General features: G+C 37.3%; 1 protein-coding gene across 1 annotated transcript in view; it reads left to right on the top strand.

The window, feature by feature from the left end:
- Positions 1–24,579, top strand: part of LOC131035151 (uncharacterized) — a 143,911-nt gene that overhangs the window by 82,227 nt on the left and 37,105 nt on the right. Inside the window, exon 5 of the mRNA XM_057966788.2 lies at positions 23,990–24,358. Coding sequence (XP_057822771.2) covers positions 23,990–24,358 — 369 coding nt within the window. The remainder of the gene's footprint in view (positions 1–23,989; positions 24,359–24,579) is intronic.

Raw genomic sequence — 24,579 nt, 5'->3', positions numbered from 1 at the left:
TAGTGGGAATCCTTCTCCCCTCTTGGCATTCAGTGGATTCTAACCTTCATCTATGCATTGGGGTTACTCATATAACTAAAAGTTGTGCATCTTCAGGGTGTTTCAATTAATTACTTGTGTCATTTCAGTAGGGAGAGGAACTATCTCTTCTTGGTGCATCACCTCCCTTTGTTTTCAAGCAATTTCTCTCTTCTCTTTTCCTTTGCAAGTTGTTAGGGTAGGCTTAGGAATTAGCTTTGAAGTGTTGAGTTGGCTCAACACCTACACCTAGATAGAAAAGGAAGCCGGCCTTCTCTGGAGATTCAACCCCTTGCGCAAGGTCCCACACTTCGGGGTTGTTTCCATGTTTCACAAGGTTGCTGAGTTGATAGCTCAGCAAGGGTGCAAGCTTTTGTGATAACAGGGACTAAGAGCAATAATCCAATTAGATAGTTGTTACTAGTTCAACCACATGTGGTTCAACATCATGTGGTTACACTCTTAAGGAATCAATGGTGTTTCTTATTGTTGTTACCTTTTGACACATCGCCCCATTGCAAATGGGGACACCCTCTTTTTTGCTTAGTAGTCTAGTCGTTTGCTAGGGTTTAGTGTGTCTGGTAGTAGTTTTGAATCCTGATTGTGAATTTGTCCTCAAATATGTGATCAAGTCACCAGTCCCAATCCAAAATCCATAAGTTAATGTCAAGATTGAGAATTGAGGGCGAAGTTGTTAAAGTTGTAAAATGTTGTCATAGTTGTTAAAAATTAAAATGAGAAAAGTGGTGCAAAAGTTGTCAAGATGATTGAGATTTTGGAAGTGCTAAGTGTTGAGAATGATGAAATATCTAAAGATGTGATGTTTTGACAAGGATAATTCCTTGTCATGATCGGATTTTTTGACCTTGACAGGATAGGAAATAAGTAAAATTATATGAAAATCCTCGTCTAAAATATGGAAATTCACAGTTGAAAACTAAAAATCTAAGGTTCAAGTATGGAAGACAAAGATCAAGTGTTAGGATCATTGTTGAATCCTTAGACAATTCGTGGATTTCCCTTTGCAACTTTAAGGGCATTCATCCTTGTCCTTGATCACATGCTAGATGCACTCACATTTTGTCCTTGACTACATGAGATTTGCGCTTTGTTTTGTCCTTGGTGGACCTTGATTTGCGCCTCGTTAAGTCCTTGAACACCATGAATTTGCGCCCATAGTCTTGGTGAATGGCGAAATTTGTCCTTTCCTAGTTTATATTTGTGTCATCCTCGTCCTTGATCAAGGTAAAAATGTGCCTACCCTAGCACTTAATCACCTTTCACATGCGCTCAACCTAGTCCCTATTCACCTTGCATTACCACCTAGCATTGTCCAGGACCACTCCTCAAACCTGTCCTTGCTATCCTTGTCCAATAAGGAAATCCGCTCATGTTAGTCCCTATCCTCATCTCATTTGCGCCTAGCATTGTGCCTCCATACCACGAAATGCCGCCCTTCCCCTTGTCCCTATACATCATGAAAGTGCGCCTAGGTAAGTCCATGGACACCTGAAAAATGGGTTGGAATCTCCCTTGATAAGGACAGGCACAATCTTCAGACTCTTCCTTCACATACAGTTAAAAATGCACCTATGTTTGTCCTTAACAACATGAAAAACCCACCTACGAGGAGTAAGGTTGCTAGGTTGGCTTGCATAGAGGGAATTTTCAAAATTTAAATGTGAAACTAATGATCACTTGCAAGGCCGACTTCATGACGTGGTTAAAATTAATTGAATTGCAAACATTTAAGACGAGGTCGGCCTAATTGGAGAGTTGTAAATGCAAGCTTGATGAGTGCTACGAAGGGAGGTCAAAACCTCATTCAAAACATCAAATGCAAATCATTCAAAGCAATTTTAAGGCAGAGAGGTGCGAATCAAGGGCAGATCCACCATTGATTCAAGTACATTTTTCCATTAGACCTGGAGCGAACTATTTATACCAGACATTGAAAATGATGTTTACCAGGTTTGAGGCAAATTGTTTAGCAGACCTTTGGAGGCAATTTATACCTAATTTGAAGCAATTCTTCTATCAAACCTAGAGCGAATTGCAGTAGCTTGGAGCGAATTTTATCACCATAAATCAGCTTGCACAGTGGATTTGTTTATCAGGCCTAAATAGGAACGAATTTCCAGTCAAAGGAGAAGTGAAATACCCTATCTTGGAGCTTTCAGACCTACATCATCATCTTCAAGTGTAATTTGAACATTGAAGAGAGGAATAGGTGTGCAATTGAGAAGAGTCAAAGCGAATTAAGGCTCATTGAAGTGCAGTTCAAGAGCAAGACACCTATCTGTTGTGACCTTTTCACACATCGCCCCATTGCTAACGTGGACCCCCTCTTTTCCTGCTTTTTGCGTTGTTAGGTTAGGGGTTTGGCTGCTTAGTGGGCAATTTGCGTTTCCCGTGCCCGGGTCTCGGAGTTTTGATCATGCCTAGTGTCGTCCAGGGTTTTTGAAGTTATAGGATCAAGTTGGAAACGTTGATATTTTAATGATCTTAAATTTTGTCTAAGTGTTAACCTTTTGAGCGTTAACATGTTTTTAAACACGCGCATCAATGATTTTAAAGTGCCAAGGTATTCCCAGACCTTTTGGAGTTGTTTTCTCGCTCCTAAGGTATTATTTAAGTTGATTTCGCACTTTATCCCAATAATTTCCTAGCGTTTCGCTCATCTTTTTGGAAAATTTGCCTAAGTCCAGTATAATTTTGAAGTTTCTTAGCGATTTTGAGTGGTTAAATTGCCGAATTCCTAAGGGAAATCCATATTCCAAGGGTTGGAAGGTCAAATTCCATTCTAGAGGTGCTTTTCCCCTCATATTCCAGACTACCCACCCTTTTCCCCCACTCAAAATCCACACTACACATGGGTTTCCCCTTAAATCCATACTAGCTATGATTTTCCACCACTGTTTATCCATGCTTGGGTCGATTTTCCATTGGAAGTGCTTAAATCTGGCTACCAGACTGCCATCGATTTTCCACCAGGAGTGCGGACTGGAGTGCGCACAACATTGAGGATGATTCCATTCCTGAGTCAATTTTCCACCAGGCTGTTTTGTGACAAGTTAGTGCGGATTTTTGTGCAGACTCTCAGTCCAGACCCAAGTCGATTTTCCACTGAGAGTAATTTGATGAGTTTTAAGTCCGGATTTTCATTCAAACTGAGGTCGATTTTCCACCAAGGAGTTTTTTTTTGCGAATAAAGCAAATTTGGAGTGTGGATTTCTTGTCCAGACTGCCATCAATTTTCTCCTAGAGTGTTTTATGTACATTTTGATGAAGTTTTGTATGGATTTTTATCCAAGCTAAGGTCGATTTTCCCTTGAGGGGAAATTTTTGACATTTTAAATGATTTTTAAGGGATTTTTTAATCCCAACTTAAGTCGATTTTCCCCTAGAGGCTCAATTTTGATTTAAAATTGAAATATTTAATAAGTGAGCCCATTTAATTGTTTTTAAATGATTAATGATTATTTAAAATTTTAAAAGCAAAAATTTAATAACTTGCAATAAGCATTTAATATTTTAACCTTCTAGAAGCAAGTTGGTTTTTTACCAAACAAGTATATAAGCAAGTGTTTTATCCCACATTGCTTGTGTGGTGAAAGTGAGAGGTAAAAGCAAGTATAAGAGAGGAGTTTCCAACATTATTTTATTATTAAATCTACCAGGTGTCTCCATGAAAAGCGATTTTTCTCCCTTATTGGTGAATTTTGGCAAAGTGCTTAAGTGAAGTGTTGGGTTGAGGATTGTTTCCTCCATTTTTTCCAGCTTGGCTATTCATTCTCTTGCTGCCATTAAAGACCATTTCCAGATTTAGCAATTTTTGGTGAAGTTGGCGATTTTTGTTGTTTGGGAGTTAGGTGATTTTCTCCTCCATTTTTTGCTTGCTATTCCAACCTCCATTGTTGCAAATCCGAGCTTCCATTGAAGACATTTTCAGAATTTTAAGAATGGCGCCATAGCTAGGAAATTTTTTATTTTTTATTTTTTATTTGGAGAGCTTTGTGCCATTGTTTGGAGTGATTTTCTTCATGCTTGGTGGCTGCCATCATTCCCAGCTCGCTGATTTGTTTCAAATCTGAGGTTTGCTTCAGATTTGACCTCCATTGTTGGTTGCACATTAATTTTCAGACTTCAATTTTCATTGCCCAACCAATTCCAACTTAGGCGATTTGCATTTGGAGGAGTTTTGTGGAGTTTTAGGGCATTTTTCAAACCATTTTATCACTATTGCAGGTCTGAAAACTCCATTGCAGGCAGCCGTTCTCAAAAATTTTCATTTCTAGCCACCTAACCACTTTGGCGATTTTGCTTGGAGCTCATTCCTTGACTATTTTCTATCATTTTCAGGGGTTTTTAACTATTTTGCAAGGTGCAAGTAAGTCTGAAGTAATTAATTTTCAGACTTGTCCTCATAAATTTATTTTTTACCAGCCACACTTACATTCCTGGATATGATTGTTTTCATCATCAAAACTGTTTTTATCAAGTTATGCATATTTTTGAAGGATTACATGTTTTAAAAGTCTGATTTTCAGGTTGTCTTCAGATTTGTTGACCTCCATTGTTGACTGCGGATTACACTTGCACTCTCGAAGGTGGAAAAGTGGATTGAGAATACAAGAAAGTAGGCATATGATTTCCTTACTCAGTTTGTCCATGCATATGATAGGACAATAGGGCTTGCATTCAGAATCCAGTATTTGGAGGGAGTTTGGAAAGAATTCCAGTCTATTCAAGAGAAGACTATTCCACGCCTCCAAGCTTTGAAGAAAATTCCTAATTCCACCTTGGTCAGTGAGAACATTGTGCACAGTGGAGACAAATACGATTTCCATGGCTGGTATTGTTCATTAGCCGTGAAGAAATCAACTTATGAGAATGTCCAGTCAAGTTGTATGGAGATGGAGGGATTGATTCAAGACGTTCAAATGAAGATCCTTGCCTCGATTGAGGAATTATTGGGTGTTGATGTTAATGATACTAGGGTTTACACTTAGCCGAATTAAGAGACGATGAAATTTATTAATTTTTGTCAGTTGGACTCTTTGAAGAAGAGTCAGATAGACGACTTGGTCTCTTTGTTGATTCAAGTTCATAGTTCGCAGAAGCTCATGCTAGAATGGGAGAACACTTTGGATGCTTGCTTGGATTCACTGGACGTGATTGATTTACAGCAGGATACCTTGCCTAGCATTTCCATGGAGGAGTTAGATTCAGTATTGGCTAGATTCTTGGAGTATGCTAGGAGAGAGAGAGATTCAGGGAGGAATCTTCTAGAAGATTCCCTATTTGATGACTAGGTATCTTTTCATTGGGCCATATGAAGGTGGCACCATTTTTTATTTAAACCCTAATTAGGGCAATTCTAGGGTTTTGTTGGCATGATCTCGGTCGTTGATCGTGGATCAATCTTGGCCATCCATTTTGTAAGAGACTCTATATATGCCTCCTTGTCTCTCATTTGTAAGGGAGAGTTTTTGTAGAATTGTTGGTATATGCTGCAGCTATTTGAATCATAATCATTGTTCAATTGTTGGTGATTTTGCTCTTCAAGTGTTGTCTTTGCATTCATGGTTCTCAATTCCTCCAAGTTAGATTAGAATCTTAGTTTAGAATTTATTTTCATGTATGTTAGATTGATTGGAAGATTTGTTGAATTCATTTGTGTGGAATCCTTAATCCATACCACTAGCCTCTTGCCGCTGGTAAGTGCGCCTTGCGTGGTCAACTGGAAATTTAAGTAAGCTTAACTTCAACTATTACGCGTCCCTTGACAAGCATCAACTTGGATGGTGTCAACGTTTGATGGTGATAGCCTGAAAATATGTAAGTATACCTTAGACAATTGCACTAAGCTTGTGTCAATACTTGTTTGTGAGACCTCGCTAAGTTTGATTCCACTAGATCCATTCACCATTTCCTATATTCCTAGGCTTAGAATAGATTTCCTGAACCCTATTCCTTTTGCCTATTTTTTTAGAGAAGTAAAATCCAGAGCCATATTGATAAATCTTAAGTTGTTAGCACACCTATTCCGCATCATTCATGATAATCCAAACATTTGCGTAAGTCTCCAAGTGAACACAGCAATTCACATCGACCATTGAGTTACCCACTTGTCAAGACCTGACATGTAGAAACCTTGGAATCATTTTAGTTGATCTCATTCTTAGCATCTGAGGTGATTTTGTTCAAGAGAGAGTAAATTACCTTGGTATTTTATTCTGAAATGTTATGTGCATAAAAAACACATCAACACTATCAAAATCCGATTCCCATACATTTCCAGATTTTAGATAACGAGGTGGAGGATTTTGTGAGTTTAGTTAACAATCATTATAAGAGAATCCTTCTACAAGTGCAAGAATTTGTTAAATTTCCAAGCTATTATCATAACTACTTATTGCATTTTACTTGAAATATTTTAATATCATTCTGTTGTCCTAATTTTTGAACTTGCACAAATTGGGATGATCCCACAGATTTTTGCTTGAAATTTGAGATTTTAAGGCTCTAGACACATTTTCCAAGGCATTTTTCCATCACCTAGGAATCCATTGATGAATCCAAGTCCTTCACCTTCGTTTTTGTCAGTTTTCATTGTCTTAAAGTTGGGTTTTTCTTCAATTTCGGGTTTCAGAGCAGTCACTCCAAGTAGGAAATTTAATACAAAATTTGTGATTTTAAGGCTCTAGAGCATGCTTTTCAAGGTGGAAAGTCTACATTTCTTGATGATAAATAAATCTTGAGATTATCTTCCATCTCTGTGAAAATTTTGGTTACTTTTGGCCTTCGTTTTGGCCATTTTCTGTGCAATTTCGGGTTTCAGAGCAGTCACTAAAAGTTGGGGGACTTTTAAATGTCATTGCAAGTAAAGTCATTGCCAGTTGGGCAACTTTTAAATGTCATTGCAAGTCACTGCAGGTAGGAACTTTTTGATGCAATTACAAGTTTTAAATTTCACTTTATGTTTCTTTTTTCACTTTAAGTGTTTGTAGGAACTTTTTGAGGTGAATGCAAGTGTCTGAAATTACAAGTCTTTTCAACTTGTAAAGTGTCCTTCAACACCTGAAATTGGCCTTTTAGTCATTTTTTCAAACTTGTAAAGTGATTTTAAAAGCTCCCATTACAAGTTATTTTCAAAAAGCAACTTGTAATGAACCAAAAAAATCCAATTTGCTTCAAGTAAAGCATTACAAGACATTTTCAACTTGTAATGGGTCATGAAAAACCCGAAATGCTTGCAATGAGGAATTACAAATTATTTTAAACTTGTAATGAGTCTCCCCAAACCCGAAATTATTTTTGCAAGTGTTTTTTGTGGATTTTTAACTTGCTCTTGCTCATATGTACCCCGATTGGAGAGATTTTTGGCATGAACACTTGGAAAGGTCTGCAACTTTATTGAATCCCCCATTTTTTCTCTACCATTGCCACATTTTTGCAGATTTAAGTTTGATTTTAATGCCCTTCCCGCCATGGTCGGATCTCCACAAGGTGGCTGCAAGTTTCTTTCATTCATAAGCAAGTTTTAAATGTTCCCTCTTTGCAAATAAAGAACACTTGTAGTCGGATCTTCAAGACCCGATTACAAGTGGTTGTATAAAAGTTTTTCCCTATACTTACACTTGCAGTCAACCTTCCAGAACCCGAAAATGGTCCAAAAGGCACTCAAAAACACTTGAAAATGAGTCTCTAGGAACTAATTACAAGTGCAAACTTGTATTTTCCCATTACACATTTGAAATAGCATGTCCATTCTCCACAATTGCAAGTCAATTCTCTTGTTTTTTCTACACATGTAATGCAGTCCTCAAAACCCAAAATTCACTTGTGAGCCCATTTTGCATCAATTTATCCCTTCCCTTGTCAATCTTGTTTGCACACACGATCTATCAAACCAACAAATCAAGGCATGGGCATTGTTTTATAACAATTTCATTTCGAATTAGGTGTTATGGGTTCTTCATCAGTAAGCAAAAGAAGAAGAGACACAACAGCAATTCATGGGGCAGCCCAAGGGTCAATAATCCTCATGAAGTAATCTAGTGACAAAGTGAATCAAGCATGGAAAAAGAACACAACGAAGAGAAGAATTTCCTTCCTTAAGAAATGGTACTACCCCAAACCTATGATATGCTTGAAGTTCGTTGGCCAACAACAAAAAGATCATTAAGGATGCAAATTCCCATTCCGGTTCGAGATGTCTTCACTAATCCTGAATACTTCAAGTTCTAAAATCCTGAAGAAGCATGAAGATGATCATAGACAAAAGATGATGTAGTTAGAGTTGTGTCTTTGGACACATAGAATAGTTTAAATTATGAATTTGTAAATTTGTTTCGACAAGTTACATGTAAAAACAGGTTTTGTAATTGCAAGTGTCATTTTTACTTGCATTTTTGTAAAATGTAATTACATGTAAAGCAACTACAAGTTGAGTTAAATTAGAACTATAGTTGGAATAAGTCATGGTGGTTGACAGAATTTTTCAAGTTAGTTGGGATCCTCCCACCTTTTTCTCAAACTCCCTCTCCTATATATACTTGAGGGGGTCTATTGTATTTCTCATTTTTTTGTAGGCAAGTAAATTCTGCAGGATTTTATACTCATAAAGACTTTGAGTGTAATGTCCTCTTCTCAGTAAGGAGTAATCATTGGTCCATTGACCTATTCTGAAGACCCATAGACTGATTGGAATGAGGAATTAGGGTTTCCTATTTTCTAGGAGGATTCTTCGCAGTTTTCAGGGATGCTCTGGTTCGAGTTTGGCAGAAAGAACTGAGGATTCCTTCTGGGTTTTTCAAGAGCTTCACGGTGGTTTAACATGCATTTTGTTCCGGAGTGATTTCTGAACTTACTATTTTTAGTAAGTTGGTGGTAGGTAACTGGATTTTGAGGTTTTTCTCGGTATTCCGAGCTCTCTCACATGGTTCGACGAGCATGTCTTCCGGAGATGTTTTCATGACTTACTATTTTTAGTAAGTGTCAGTTCAGGCAGTGCTACTTTTGGCAGTCTTGAGCAAAGCTCAAATCCAGTTCAAATCAGTGTTTTCTGCACTTCCGTTCACATGGTTGATTTGGCAGCAATCAGTGGTTGATTTATAATTGCTAATTAAATATTATTACTTTATTCTAAAATTAAATATTTAATTATTTTACTGATTATATTTTGGAGGAATGACTTAGGAAGGAAAATATTATGTTGTTTATCCTAAGTCCCATTTTATTTCCTAAGTCAGGTGGGCATCCAAATCAAGTCATTCTACACTACATTATTTTCTCAAAGTTCGAACTTGCGCAGCTTGGAAAAGTTCAACTAGGGAGGCTGGAAAGGGGACGCAATGTCTTGAGAGGGACATGAAACAAAATGAAGTGAATTTCAAATGAGTTTGGGCGCCATTTGCATTTCAATTTCAGAGGGAGAAATCTATAAATACAAGGGATGGGCTCCTCATTTGGTTATCTTGAAGAAATCATATCGTTATGCTGCTGGAATGGTGAGTGAACTTGAGCTTCGGAGTTGTTGCTCCCAAGTTTAGCCAGTTTCGTACTTGAGACATAGTACCTAGCTAAGTGTTGGATTGTTGGTGAAATTTTCAGTATGCATTTTCAGATTTTCAGTGTGGTTTAGTTTTCAGTGTGGCTGAAGCGAAGATTGGTTCATATCTCCCTGTCTGTGCAATCGATCATTCTGGGTATTAGCCCGTTGGAAGCGCATTTGGAGGGCGAGCATTCTTCTACCTTGGCGTTGGTTTTGGTGTGCATTCTGATTTTTGGCAACAAATCGTACTTCCCAGCTGGGCCATACCATTTCTTGGTTGCGTTGGGTTGCGTGCTGGCTGTTGGCGGTGTTTGCGGTGCAGGTTTGAGATTCTGGTTGCATCGCCTTTGTCATAGCTTTCATTTGCTTCAGTTTTTGTGTCATTCCGAGTTGTTTTGGGTGAGTTATGAGCATAATAGTGAATTTGATAGTGGTTGTTTTATGCGTGTTATGCGGACAGTAGATTGTATTTTCAGTTTAGTGATTAGTGGTGTGTTATTTCTTGGTGGGTGGATTTGAGTTTATTAATTGTGTTGAGTTTGGGGATATTCATCAGTATTGGATAGTATAATCTCTCTTTCCTATGCATTGCATCTCTTTATTATAAGGCTAGATAGTAGTACTAACAGCCATTTTTGGATTGTAAAGCAAATCCCCGCTGAAAAGTGGAAGAGGCTGGCTGGCCACCTACATTTGATCTTTGTAATTATGTCCTCCCGCTGAATAAGCGATCAAGTGATATTTTGTTTGTAATGGTCCTCCCGTTGCATAAGCGATTGAGTTGAGCTTTGTTGTAAGTGTTCAATCCTCCCACTGAACTATTGTGGTAGAGCGATTTGTGCTTGAGTGTGTTTTGTTTACTTGGCTGGTTTACCGCCAAGTTTCCTTGTTTTACCTGCTGGAAAGTGGAAGGGGTTGGCTTGCCATCCATTATTGTAATAATGATTTTTAGAAGTTTGCATCTAACAATCCCCTGCCACCGTGTGTTCTCACCCTCCTAGCTTGGGCTCTCGATGATCAAAAGGTGTAGGGTTCCTTTCAGCTGATTTAATTTTCTTATTCAAATTCCTAGTGGGTGTTGGTTTGATTGTAATCTTGTTAAAATTCAAAAAAAAAACTGTTGGGGATATTGCATTGAGCTTTATAGTTGTAAATTGTCATCTTTTGAGTAATATAAAGAAGTGTGGGATTTCAGACTTTGTGTTGAGATCTTAATTGATTCCCATTGTGTTCTTGTTTCATTATGGGATGTATCTTTTTGCTTACTTGAAATTGTAGAAGGCTGTTGGGAAGAGCTTTACTCCAAATAATTGCAGACTTTGTGCTGCAAATATCAAGGGTGAAATTCGTTTTAGTTCGTAATTTGAAAGTTGAGAAATATTGCAAGACTTTGTGCTCATGATGATTCCCATTTTAGTTTCAAAAGTGCATGATATTTGCAGACTGTGCATTGTTGTACATTGCTCTTGTTCTTAGTAGTTATTATTATAAAAGGGTAGATAGGATTTTAGATATTCAAGACTTTGCGCTTGATATTGTTTTCCCGTCCCAAAGGAAGTGACGAAATTCTTTGTGCTTTCAGGAAACTTCATTTCCTCTCTCTCATTTTTCTTTATAAGTTATTGTTGTTATTTATTTCCAATTGCTATTACTTTTATATGAAGAGAAAATAATATAGTTTTTCTTGAAAGAAGAAGAAAGACTGTTGTCTCACCCATATTAGATTAGATTAGTTAATAGATAGGGGGAGCCTTCCCTATATTAGGAGAGTATTATACTCACACATTGTAGCTGAAACCACAATTTTGCACATCTCCCACGTGTACAAAATTTTCAACCAACACATTCTAGCATCCTTTCATTTTTGTAACTCAAAGTGTTTTATTTTCAACTAAATGTCAAGTGCTAGAACCGTAGGCATTTCAAGGAAAACACAAATGAAGTATGGTTACAAAAGTGTCATTCTAAAATCAAGGATCATCTCAAAATGGAATAAGGTTAAAGACACCAACCTTGGACACCTCAACATGGAGGAATTCAAGGAATGAATGCATGGATACACTCTATCCAAGATAGCTAAGAGGATGGTGAGGAATGAAATTGTGCAATCTGTCGGTTTCCCCCCTGCAATCCAATGCATCGAGATAATGGTGAAATGTGTGAGGCATTATGATCCTAATGAGAGACAAGTGACAACTCTTGATGGTAGAGTGTTGGCTTATCTTTCAGATGAGGCTATTGCAGAGGCTTTCAATATTCCAAGGTACAACTCCAAAGTCTACAAAACAAAGGAGGAAACTTTGGGGATGTACAATAACATACTTGATACTTGTGCGGAGGTCATCAACAACACATGGATGTTGAAACCAAGGAGGCATCATTCCAAAATGCCAAAGAGACTTGTTAGGTCTGACTCCAAAGAAGAATATGGAGATCTTGTTACCTTGTTGAACCAAGTAATGGGATGCCCTCAAGCTTCTAACTTTGAGCCATGGATGTTCTATGTTATTGAGGAGATAGTAACTGGGGTGAAGATGATCAATTGGGCCAAGATAATTAGTGATAACCTAGATGAATAGTTGGGGAACTTAGAATATCCCAATCATTCTACATGAGCTCATACATGGTCTACATGCTAGCTAGAACTTATAGATAGATATAGAGGGTTTAAATGTAAGGGACCAGTTGGGAATGGATAAAGACAATTCAAAGTGTACAAATGATATCCTCAACTGCATCATCACAATGTTACCCACTTTCGAAGGGTAAATGATGCCTTCTCCATGTACATTGTCTGATCTTTACAAGGAGGCACACATAGGAGGTTATCACAAGAGGCTGAGGAATTGGTGAGGAGGTATGGTTCATGGTTTATTTAGTTTCCAAAGTTCACCTACATTTGAATGCAAGGATTTTCATCTTCTTCCTACGGGCTTCCAAGATTCCCAACCGACAGGATGATATTGCTAAAGGTAATAAGATAATTGTCCATGCATGGCAAGATCCAAAAGAATAAGCAAAAGGCTGGGATAGCTTTTCAAATCTTCCTTGGAAATTCAGTCTAGACATGTCCTTCACATCAAGCAGTCGAGGCTCCAAGGAGGAATTGCAGTTTTATTTGCTTGTGACATATGCGTCAAGAATGTTTTGATCCTTATCACAAAATCTAAAAAATTTTTGGAAGGAGATATAGACACAAGGAACATCTTGAGAATTTTTGGGCAAATGCTATGACTTTGAAATCAGGAACAAAATGTGTTCCAAATTATTTTTCCAGATGGCTAGAGTGTGCCACTTGTTCCTTGTCCGGATCATGGAACTGTGTTCAATGTCACTTTGAAGAAGAAAAGGGTAAACCTCTTCTTGCCCCTAATTGGTCTAATGTGGATGTGGCAAATTTGAATGTATTGATGAGGCCTATTATGACACATACATAGAAATGGGTGGATCAGCAAGTTAATAGGTTAAAAGAAAGTAATATCCCTTTAACCTACAACTTGATGGGAGACTTGGAATCACAATCTTCCGAGGATGAAATGAATGTAGAACAACACGAAATTAGTATCAAGGAGGAAAGAAGTAGGCAAGATACTAAAATTCACAAGAAGATAAAGGATATGACCGAAACTTCACGATCTAAGAAGACAAAGAGAAAGGAAGTTTCAAGTGAAGAACCACCACAAAAGTAGAAATCCGGAATGACTCACCCGTCAGCTAGAACTTCTTTAGTTCAACATGTTGCCTCTTCCGTGGATAGAAATGTAACATTAGTTCCAAAAAATGAATCACAAAAGGAAATTGAAATTCATCCAAGTGTTCTAGGAGGTCAAAGTGTGAATGAATCTTTGGAATCCATTCAACAACAAAACCAAGAGGGAAATCCTTCTCAAGGTATGGAAGTTTTTCTTGATGATCACTTTATGGAGCAACCAACAATACCAATTGAGGAAATCCTAGGTGATGTAGACATGGGTTTCCTAAATGCATATTTCAGTGAAGGAATATATCGGCACTTCAAGGGTTTCAAGAGAGCGAAGAAGTAAATGAAGAAATAAGTGAAGATGTTGAACAATGCATAGCTCTTGAATGGTTAAGGAATAGAATGAAGAAGGTTGTAGTAGAGAGCAATCCCAACAATGATTTGAAAGATTTTTTAAATAGGATTGGTAAGGCTATAGAGAAGAAGCAAGCAAAGAGGTACTCCAAGATTACAAAAGGAAGTTCAGGATCCTGCACAATGCAAGTTGTATTTCCAAAGGTTGATAAGACAAAAGATGACATCACTCCAGAAGAGTATAGGTTACAATAGTTGATTTGGGACCAACAACAAAGGAGCAAGAGAACGAAGAATTTGATGAATCAATGAAGGTAATCAAGGAAAGATTGAGCAAAGAAGAAGGGAAGAAGAATCAACTTAAGCATAAAACTAGCAATTGAACGATTACATAAGACATTTAATGAATCCAATTCAGCAAGTTGAAGGAACGTTTGTCCATCCTAGAACACTTTCAAGGAATCAATTGAAGATTTGGAAGGGATGAAATCTACAACACAAGTAGTGAAGAAATGGATTGGAAGTGCATTTGATAAAGCAAATACATTCATTGAGGAGTTGGTACAAGTATATGGTAAGGTTGCATCCATTCAGGACAAGATTCGGGTCATACTTGCAGTCTGTGATGAATTTTAGGATGTTAAGGAGAAGAATATTCGACGTTTTCACGTATTGATGGATATCCCTAAGCAAACTTTGGTGGAAGGATATGTAATGGAGGCAAATCAAGCGTGTGACTTTCATTGATGGTATTATGAATTGATGACAAGAATGGAAACCTTTGAGAAGGCAAAGGAAGACTGCAATCAACTAGGTACCATGGTCAATGGAATTCAAGATAGAATCCTCATTGTAGTAGAGGTAGTGCTTGGAAAGGAAGTGAATGATGATAAGGATATGGATGTGAATGAATTGAAGGATGAAATGAAAGCTATCTTCTTCAAGGCCATAGATTCTATTTCAAAGGATCATTTAAAGGATGCTTTTTTATTCATGACTTTCATGGATGGTGTCCAAGACCAAGGATTGGAATGGGAAAGGATATTTGCTACATGTACAACTAACTTGTCACTCATGGAATATAAGGTAGATGCCTCGCCAAGTGCACCAATGGAAGAGATTGACATCATCATGTCCAGATTTATTGAATTTGCTATCAAATAAAGGGATAAGGGGCACACATTCCTAGAAGATAGTTTTTTATTGTCTTAGGTGGCATTGAATTTTCCTATTTTCTCTTGCTCCTCGCAATTTGTGCCAAGGAGGTTGGTCTATTTATTTTCGTTGGTATTTAATAAGAGTTAGTGGATTAGGTGGTAGTTGTAACTAACTCCACTTAGGGTTTTCTTTGATTTATCTCGGCCATTGATTTCAAATCAATCTGGGCCCTTCATTTGTATTTGAGAACTTGTTGACGCGTTTGAAATCGCATTGCTGCAAACTCCATACAGCCAACGCAGAATAGAATAACCAGCTGAGTATCCTATCCTCTCTTGAGATAAGGAAGTCCCTAATGCTATTTTTGGTTTGATCAAAGGGGACGACCTCAAGGTTTTGATTGTCAGGTCTTGACTGCGGGACTACTCAGTGGTCGATGTGTTTTGCTGGAAACACAAGGGGACTTACGATTTGCAACAAGCTAGTCTATTGTGATTCTCGAATTATGCAATAAAGAGCAAAAAGAAAGGGTTAGGAGATCTAAAACTAACAACACGGGTATGCGGGTAGACAGATTCAACATAACCAATTCCTTCTTGGCCAGAATAGCTCACAACCTTGTAGGAACGGTGCAATCTTCAAAGGGACTTGGAAGATTTTCAAACTGGAGACGCACGGCTAAGCACCCAATTCTAGCGCAGCTCAGACGGACACCTGCAATTGAACTAAGCACAATTAAAGGCTCAGGTTAACCATACAAAAGGATACACAATCAGTATATCCTCAATGGTATGAGCCTGAATCTATCAAATACCTGCACACCCAAAATAGAAAGATCTATCTAAAATGCTGAGAGAAACCATGCAAACAGGATGAAAACAAGACAATAAACACCAATTCAATGTCTATATATTGATTTCAGCTGCCTATTACAACAATTTCTGCAACATCTCTATGCTACTGCTAAGATCTAACCTATTCTAACTCTTAAATATAACTATCAAACAATCTCTAACTATCTAACCATCTAACCTTTACAAAAGAAAGGCCTCTGCCTTTTATAGATATTACAATTTTGAATCGAAGGCGAGGATGGAATGCATCCAAGGGTCCTGATCTGCCTTCCAAAAGCTGGCAGCTTTAACCCATGCCGAATTAATTCTCAGTTATCCAACCAGCAACTATCTCAACTACTTGCCACTATTTGGCTTTAATTCAAGTCTATCCAATCTTCTTGGTGGTTGGGAATAGTTATCCACAAAAATATCTTGTGCGAGACCCATAGGCAGTTTACAATAAAGCAGTTTCAGTTTTAAAACTGAATTTCTGGACTTAAATCCAGCTGTGTGCTTTTTCTCAATAAGGCATAAACTTTGCAACATTCAGAGTGTTCTTTGGTCTTTGGTCCCGGTGGTGGATTTCATCTTTGTTCAGTGGCACGGTTCCCAATGTTTGGTTTCTCTCGTGCTCTTGCATCTTTTCTTTTCCAATCTTCAGCGCCTTGCCTTGATTGCAATCCTTCTTCGATTTTCGTTTCAGGTCTTTCTCCTGGTTCTCGAATGACGTCCTGCGATCAATCAACCAATTTCATTTCATTAAATCAATTTGAAAAATTAATTAATTAATTTAACAAATATTAAATTTAATTATGACGACTGGAGGGTTATTTGAAAATTTCCCAAGTTTTAACGCTTTTACACCTTTCGCAAATTTAGTTGTTCCTGGCAATTTCGGAGTTTTGGATGAATTTTAACGCCTTTTGCGATTGGAGATATTTCGGAGCCTGGGGAGTTTTGCAAGTCGAAGGGTAATTTTCGGACAATCGAACACTTTTTGCAACTCTAAAGAAAACTTCGGACCTTAAGGCACTTTCTACAATTTCTACGAATTTCGGACTTTTAACATGCTTTGCAAATTCTTTTAAAAACTTCGGACCTTAACCACCTTTTCGAAAACTCATGGTAAATTTTGGACCTTTAGCCCCTTTTCGCAAATTTATACAACTTTGAATTTCGGTCCCAAGGTCCGAAATTGGACGCTTTAAGTGAAATTCAGACCTCTGGGGGCTTTTTGCAACGTTTGAACCTTTTCACATTTTAGCCCCAAGGTCCAAAATTGGAGGACTTAAGTGAAATTCAGACCTCTGGGGGCTTTTTGCAACTTTGCAAGCATTTCCAGACCTAAAGCACCTTTTGGGAAATTTTGAATTTGGCCCCAGGGTCCAAAATTAGACACTTTAAGTGAAATTCGGACCTCTGGGGGCTTTTGGCAACTTTTGAACCTTTTCATATTTTAGTCCCAGGGTTCGAAATTGGGCATTTTAAGTGAAATTCGGACCTAAACCCACTTTTTGCAACATTTCACATTTTCAACTTTTTGCCCCAGGGTCCGAAATTGGGCATTTTAGCGAATTTAAACGTTTTCCTCAAGAAGTGCAAGCTTGGGCACTTGGGCGAGTTTGTCATGACCTCGCCGAAGGATCATTTTATGGAATATAACATTTAAGTATAAGTGATACTTTAAGTTATATTCCATACATACTTTCAGGATGTTTGAGAGTGGTTTCGAACCTCCAGGAGTTATATCGCAAATTCTAGTTTTTGGAGGATTCCTCAGTTTTCTAGACTTAGTCAAATTTCAGGATCAGGACATTCCAAACTTAGCCAAATTTCAGGATCAAGACATTCTAGACTTAGCCAAATTTCAAGGCATTTGAAGATCAAGATGACATTCCAAACTCCATCACTCACCAACTTGACCCTTCATATCCCCTTCCTCTTCCTCAAAGACAGAAAGGCACAAACCGGGGGGGTCCCTGTCCAAGACGGGGATGGGTGTGTGATTCGCACAACAAAACTCTATATAAGGGTTGGTCATTTCATTTGTAGCAAGAGACTTTTTTGAAATTGTTGCCAAAATATTGCCAATATAAATGCAAAATCATTGGAGCTTGGTGAGAACTCGTATTGTTTTGGGTGTTAGCATGGTTTCCTACTTATCAAATTAGATTAATGTTGTGCTGCACACACACACCCAATCTTCGACAAGGCATGAATGAGAGAGAAAGAGATTGGATCAAAGTTAATAAGTGAATCATAGGTGAGGCGTGGAGTATTGTATGAAGGTGTTCTTTAAGTCTGGGAGTGGTCACCTTGCATAAAGTTCAATAAGAAAGCCTAGAAATAGGTGAAATGTAGAGGATGAGGATTCAAAGGTGTAATCCTAGGAGCTTAAGTCTAACCCAAACCTGGCCTCTAATAAAGAGCTTGGGAACTTAGAAATGTATGAGGGCATGAGGAAAGAATTAAGGATTCAAGTCTGAATCAAGCACATAAACATGAGGATTGGCATAAGCATGATGTTCGGAGAAGAACAATGTTATATGAAATTAAATAAAGTTCAAGACCAACATTGACCCTAGACAAAGCCTTAAGATTGGGAATGCATATGGATTAAGATGAAATGAAGACAAGAGTCAAGAAGTCCAAACTAAACACAAATCAGATTCAACGGTAGACAAGGAGCAAAGTTAACTAGCCCTATATATTGGCCAACTCGGACTTAGCAATCAAAAAGGGAATAAGCCTTAATCTTATAGACCTTCCTATCACCGAATTTCGCACCTTAACTTAAGTTTCTCTCCCTCAAAATTGGTCTTTGCACACAAAATTGGAATAGGCCCTTAATTCAAAAATTATTCTGAACATCGAATTTTCAACCAAAACACCTCAAATTCGGTGTTTTCATTAAAAGAAGGAATAAGCACTATTCTTGAAAGTTATCCTAACACCGAGTATGCTCCCGGATTTTGCAATAAAGAAAGAAGAAGGAATAAAGCACTAATCCTAAAACCTATCCGACCCTCGAGTTTTCCTTGGGGAAGCTAGTTTTGAGTGAGTTTCAGATAAATTAATCCTAAAACTTATCCTAATACTGAGTTTTGTCCTAAATCCTGAAGCTCTTCCTAGCTCCGAGTTTGAACCAAGGTTCTTGTTTGTCTTCCACAGTTTGAGTTTTGGTCTAAGTCAACATAAAGATCCTAAAACTTGTCTCAGGTCTAAGTTTTTGGTTTGCCTTCAAGGTCTGAGTTCCTTCTAGGGTCTGAATTTTCAAACAAGGAAATCCGAACAGCTCTCTTAGACCCGAGTTTGTAGTCTCAAATGATGAGTTAAGTGCCAAAGCTCGATTTCCAAAATTGCTCCAAGGCCTAAGTTTAATGCTGATTTAGTTTTCCTTGCAGTAGAGAATCCAAAATGCAGTCAGAGATCCGAGTTCGAGAAGATGCTTCATTTTCTGTTTCAAGGTCTTAGTTGCAGTCCTTCAAGGCCAGAAGTCTAATCAATCTTTCCTTTGGTGCATCAAGCATATCTCAGGGGTTAGCTTTCTTCTTTGTTCTTGTTAATCTAGGTTTGGATGGCAAGTTTCCAATCTGATCTCCTTAAGGCCTAAATCAGGTCCAATGACCAAGCCAATGATCCATAAAGTTAAGGATCCTGAATCGTATCTATTGGCATTAGCAAGATAGAGATACCATGCCTTTCAAGTTCAAAATTCTCAAAGACACTCCAAATTCCAAATTTCAAAGGACTATGAATGCAAGCTAAGGGGTTCCATGAATTAAATTCCCATCAAAGTGAGATAAAAAAAATAAGTAAAGAGTGCTGGATGCAGTTTCATGAAATAAATATGGAAGCTGATCAAGCATGGGGTGCCTTCGGATGCTGGAATTGATGAGAATCTTTGTAATGTTGTCACATTATTCGTCATGAATTTTTCTTCATGTGACAATGTTTGAAAGGCTAGCCCTAGGACTTCTTAGATTCTTGATAGTAATGACTAATGAGGTTACTTGTTTTTGTAGATTAATGCCACTAGAAAGGAGCTAGAAGGTGAAGGATCCAGAGCATGTGATCATAGCGAAGAGGCAGTTTGTAGAAAAAGCTAACCGTTTGAGGACTTCAATATGTTGTTTCCAAGTATGCTACATGATTATCAGTATGAAACGGGAAACACAAGATCAAAATTCTAAAGATGATGTCTTTCTAAAGAAAGTTGATAGTAACATGCTCACAAAAGTGGTTCTACAAGGCATTCTGTAATATCTGGAAATATCAACAGATATGTACCACTAAAGGACGCGCAATAGAGCTGGAGATGAAATATTGGCAATCACTATCATAGCCCAGAGGGTGTCATTTCTAGAAATTTAGAAAGCCAGTGATAGACTATAGGAAACATACAAAAATAGAGAGATGATAGTTGGATATGAGTTGGATTATGATTTACTGTAAAAAGGGAATAATTTTATTGTAAAAATAACAACTTTTGGCTAAAATTTAGTATACTGTATAATACAATAAAAGCAAAAGTTAGTTATTTATCCAATTGGCGATTTTTTCCTTTTGAGACAAAAAGTTGTTATTTCATCTTGGGAAGTGTATAAATTTCGTCCTGTTGTGGAAACGGTTAGGAAGTTGCTAGAATCATTAATTAGCGTTGTCTAGAGTTTCTAGAAGGCAGATCTTGACCATTGAATGGATTTAATTTTGGTTGTTGATGTGGAATGTAATATCTATAAAAGGCCAGTGCCTCTCTCATTGTAATCATTAGGAGTAGCAGTAGGCAGCAACTGGAATTAGAAGTAGAATATAGTAGAGTAGGATTTTCTGAATAGGTATTGTTGTACCAGTAGTTGAAGCAAATGAATAAAGAATTGAAGTATGGTGTTTTACTAGTTGCCTTCTCTTTTTTGCATGGTTTCTTTCATCAAATTAGTTAAAGTTCAGTGATTTTAATGGTGAAGTGTGAGGATATTTTATCTATTTTTGGTTCATACCATTGGGGATTTACTGATTGTAAGTTTTTGTGCACAGTTAGTTTGAGCCTATTATTGATGTTAGTTCAGTTGTGAATGTTTGTTTGAGTTGCAGCAGAATTGGGTACTTAAATGTATGTTCATGATTTGCAAATCTTTTCTTTTTTCCTATGTATATTGCACTCTTCTTGTGGCATTGTGAATTTATCTCTGGTTAAACAGGAATCAGTTTGATATTCGGAATCTATCTATTTGCAACACCAGCCATTACTGTCAATGTTCATAGATTTAGGTTAGATTCTTTGAACCCTATCCATTTGCTCTTTATTTTAATCAGTTTGAGAAGCCAGACATCAATCAGAGTTCCATATCAAATGCGAACTAGCTTGTTAGATGTGTAAGTCCCCTCGTGATTACTAGAAAATCACATTATCACCGAGTCTATCCAAGTATAGTCAAGACTTGACCTTAGAAACCTTGAGGTCATCTTATTTAGACAATTTAAGGGCATATAAGATCACCTTATTCAAGAGAGAATAGCATATACTCTATTTATTTTATTCTGTGTTGACAAAAGTGCAAACTTCCCCATCAACAATTAAGATTTGTTTACATCAAGTTGCATAGTTGAATGGAGGATATTGTTGTTGATTCATGGTGAAACCTATATGTTCATACCATTTGTGATTTGTTGATTGCAAGTTGCAGTGCATGGCTAGTCTAAACTCCATTGAAAGCTTATGCTTTATACTTATTGATTCCCATTGTCTATGGTGTTGATGTGTATAAGTGATTTGAAAATCATTTACATTTCCCTTGAAGATTGCATCATCTTTGTGTGGATGTTTTCTTATGGGAATCAAAGTTTGGTTTGGTTTCACTAAGTCATCAATAGTTTCTTGCATTGTTAGACATAGATTAGATGCCTAAACTTTATCCCTTTTGCATTTTATTTCAAAAGATCTTTCATAGAGTTAGTTGGAGAGCCTTATTGCAAAATCATACTTTATTCTAAGGAAAAGAATTGATAAAGTCCTAGATCGATTATGAAGTCCCTTTGTGTTAACCACCAATATCACTTCAATTCATAGAGTCTATCCAACATAAAAGTCGATTGTTTGCATTGTAAACCTTGGGGTCGCCTTAGTTGACCACGAATTTTAGCATTTGAGGTTTCCTTGTTCAAGAGAGGATAGAATACTTGATATTTTATTCTGTGTTCGAGGTGTCATAAAAAACACATCAACACTTATCCCTGCAGTTTAGCACTATGTAAGATCTTGTGCCAATTTCTAAGATAAATTTTTTCACTCTTTTTCCATGTTTTAATGGATATGCATTTTGTCAAACATTTTTCATGCATCTAGTCATCGTGGATTCCTTGATTGTAATTACTTATAACAAACTTCATGAGCCATCCATTCCTTAAATGTATTAAGACATCACAGCAAACAGTTGTTTCAATGTTTTTGGGACAATTATGCATTACCACTAGAACATTACATGGACTATTTGCAATCAATAAGTACAGAATTATATTGACAGTAAATTTTCTGACTATTTTGAGCAGATTGTTAACAGAAATGGTGTCTAATATATTCCAACTCTCCGCAAGCTCAACATCTTTCCTTTACCAACGACTTGTGGCTGTTACAAACTGTGCCAGCATTATGAATAGATAATTTTCAGACCCTAGAGCCTTCTCTACTTGATTCTAAACATGTTATATTCTCACATCCTTTGGCTGAGCTGCAAATATGGTTCCAAACTATAAATCTGCCTCTTACCATGAACATTGGACTGTCAATGAGTAGCAGCCTGCAATGAATGCCCTCATGTCTTGGTTCCCGTCGCCTTCACACACCAATCATGGGTGAATAAGTGCCCAATAATCTGAGGTTTCTAATGCCCAAGAGACCTCAATAATCACGCCCAACTATTGTTAATCTTCGCAAATGGCATCCCATTATCCTGCCTATAAAACCTTTAAATTTGTATTTGTATAAAAGTTCCACAAATTTATCAACAAAATATTCCCATATACTCCATCTTCAACTAAAAATGTTGTCTTCAACTCATCTTCTTCAGCAATGCTTATCTAGTTGTACCCTGAGAATCCATTCATGATTAAGTACATCTTGTGACCAACAACTTCTTCTAGGATTGGATTGGTGAAGGGAATTGGAAATGGGTCCTTGATAGTCACCACATTTAGGCTTTTGAAGTCTATGCATATTCGATTTGTTCCAACTCCTTCAAAGAGATTGCGATTGGAGAGGCCCATTTGCTAGCTTCCATTTAAAACATTATGCCTTCTTCTACTATCTTTACTATTTCTTCTTGTACTTTGGTAGCATAACTTTTATTCATCTTATACGATCTTTTCCTCATGGGTTGTGCTCTTTGCACCAAAGGAATCTTATGCACACACAATTTTGGTAGTATACCTTTAAGATCTTTGTATATCTAGGCAAAAGTGTCTTTGTACTCATGAAAATTTTAAATGCTGCTCCCTTTAGCACTAGATCCCAATCATTGCCAATCATGACCATTCAAAGTGAAGTGCATAGGAATAGTAGTAATATTCAACAACTAGGAAATAAATAAATAGCAGCACTCTGTGAAAGTTGGTTTCGCAAGGGGTAACTAGATGTCAACACCCACCTTTGTTGTCGAGTTAGTTCTAGAAATGGCCCCTCCTCTCTAGTCAAGTCTCTATTACATTAATTGCTCATGCTATTCTTGAACATGTTGAAATCATCATCCAAATCAACTTTTATAAATTCATTCCCAACTTTTCTGAGTTGGGCACACTTTGTATCTCATTCTCCTCATTCCCCCATATTTTCATATGATTTGTTGTTTAGATGTAAAGAATCTTCATTGTCTTTGGCTTTCATGCTAGAGCTGGGGATGCCTCTGCAACCAAATGTTCCCAACTTTAGATCGTAAGCTTCTTCTTAAATGTTGTGGGAAAAACCAACCATCACGTGCAACCTTTCACTTTCTAAGATTAATAAAGTAGGGCTTAGGATTATAATATTTGGAATTCTTAATAGGAATCGTCCCAAAATTATTTTGATTTTCATGAATTTTTAATTAATATGGAAGACAAATGCTTTCCTTCGATGAAGACTCCCGTATATGAAAAAAAATAGAAAAATGGAGCTACTGTATTTATTTTATTCTATTTAGATCTTGTTTCTATGGCCATATAGTGTTGAATGTCAATCGTTATCATCATACACCTGCAATACTGGCCTAATGCTTCAACTTGAAATATCTGTCACCATATAAAAGAAGAGCTAAGTAACAACGTAAGTCTCTTAAGTAGAACTTAATTGACTGATAGTTTGACATTTGATCTGGATTCTGAATTCTTCAGATGACCAACAAAGGAAGGTAATATTTCCTTCAAAAGTAGACAGTGTTGAATCAAGCAGTTCCTTGGAAACACAAGATCCTGCAACTCTTGTACAAAAAAAAGTGGATGATTCTGTTCGGCTAAACAAAGTAGATGATTCTGTTTCACAAAGCTCAGAGATCTCTCCAGATTCTAGCAATATAGCCAGCCCAACTGATGGGAGGGCTGCAGTTGTGATAAACATTCGACAATCAGCAAATACAGAGGCCGCAGATCCAGGAGTAGTAACTGATTGGGATTTACTGAAAAGTATTGTATATGGTGGTTTGACTGTGTCAATTACAAGCCTTGGAGTTGTTTCATCTGCAGCGGGTGGGGATGCAAAAACATGTATGTCTCTATGTGCAAAGTTCAAATTAGACCATTTCTACATTGTTTACAGTTTGTTTACAGACGTATTTTCCAGATCCTTTGACCAATTTTTGGTCTTTTTTGGATGCTGATATAATTTATTATTTCTTTCTTACTAAGAGCTTACTGCTTAAAATTTGCTTTGCTTCATGCATGTTAAAGACAAATGAAGAAGTTTAATTACTGATATTTATAGCGTT

The sequence above is a fragment of the Cryptomeria japonica genome, chromosome 11 (genome assembly GCF_030272615.1).
Source record: "Cryptomeria japonica chromosome 11, Sugi_1.0, whole genome shotgun sequence".
Lineage (NCBI taxonomy): Eukaryota > Viridiplantae > Streptophyta > Pinopsida > Cupressales > Cupressaceae > Cryptomeria > Cryptomeria japonica.
This window is presented reverse-complemented; position numbering and strand designations above follow the sequence as displayed.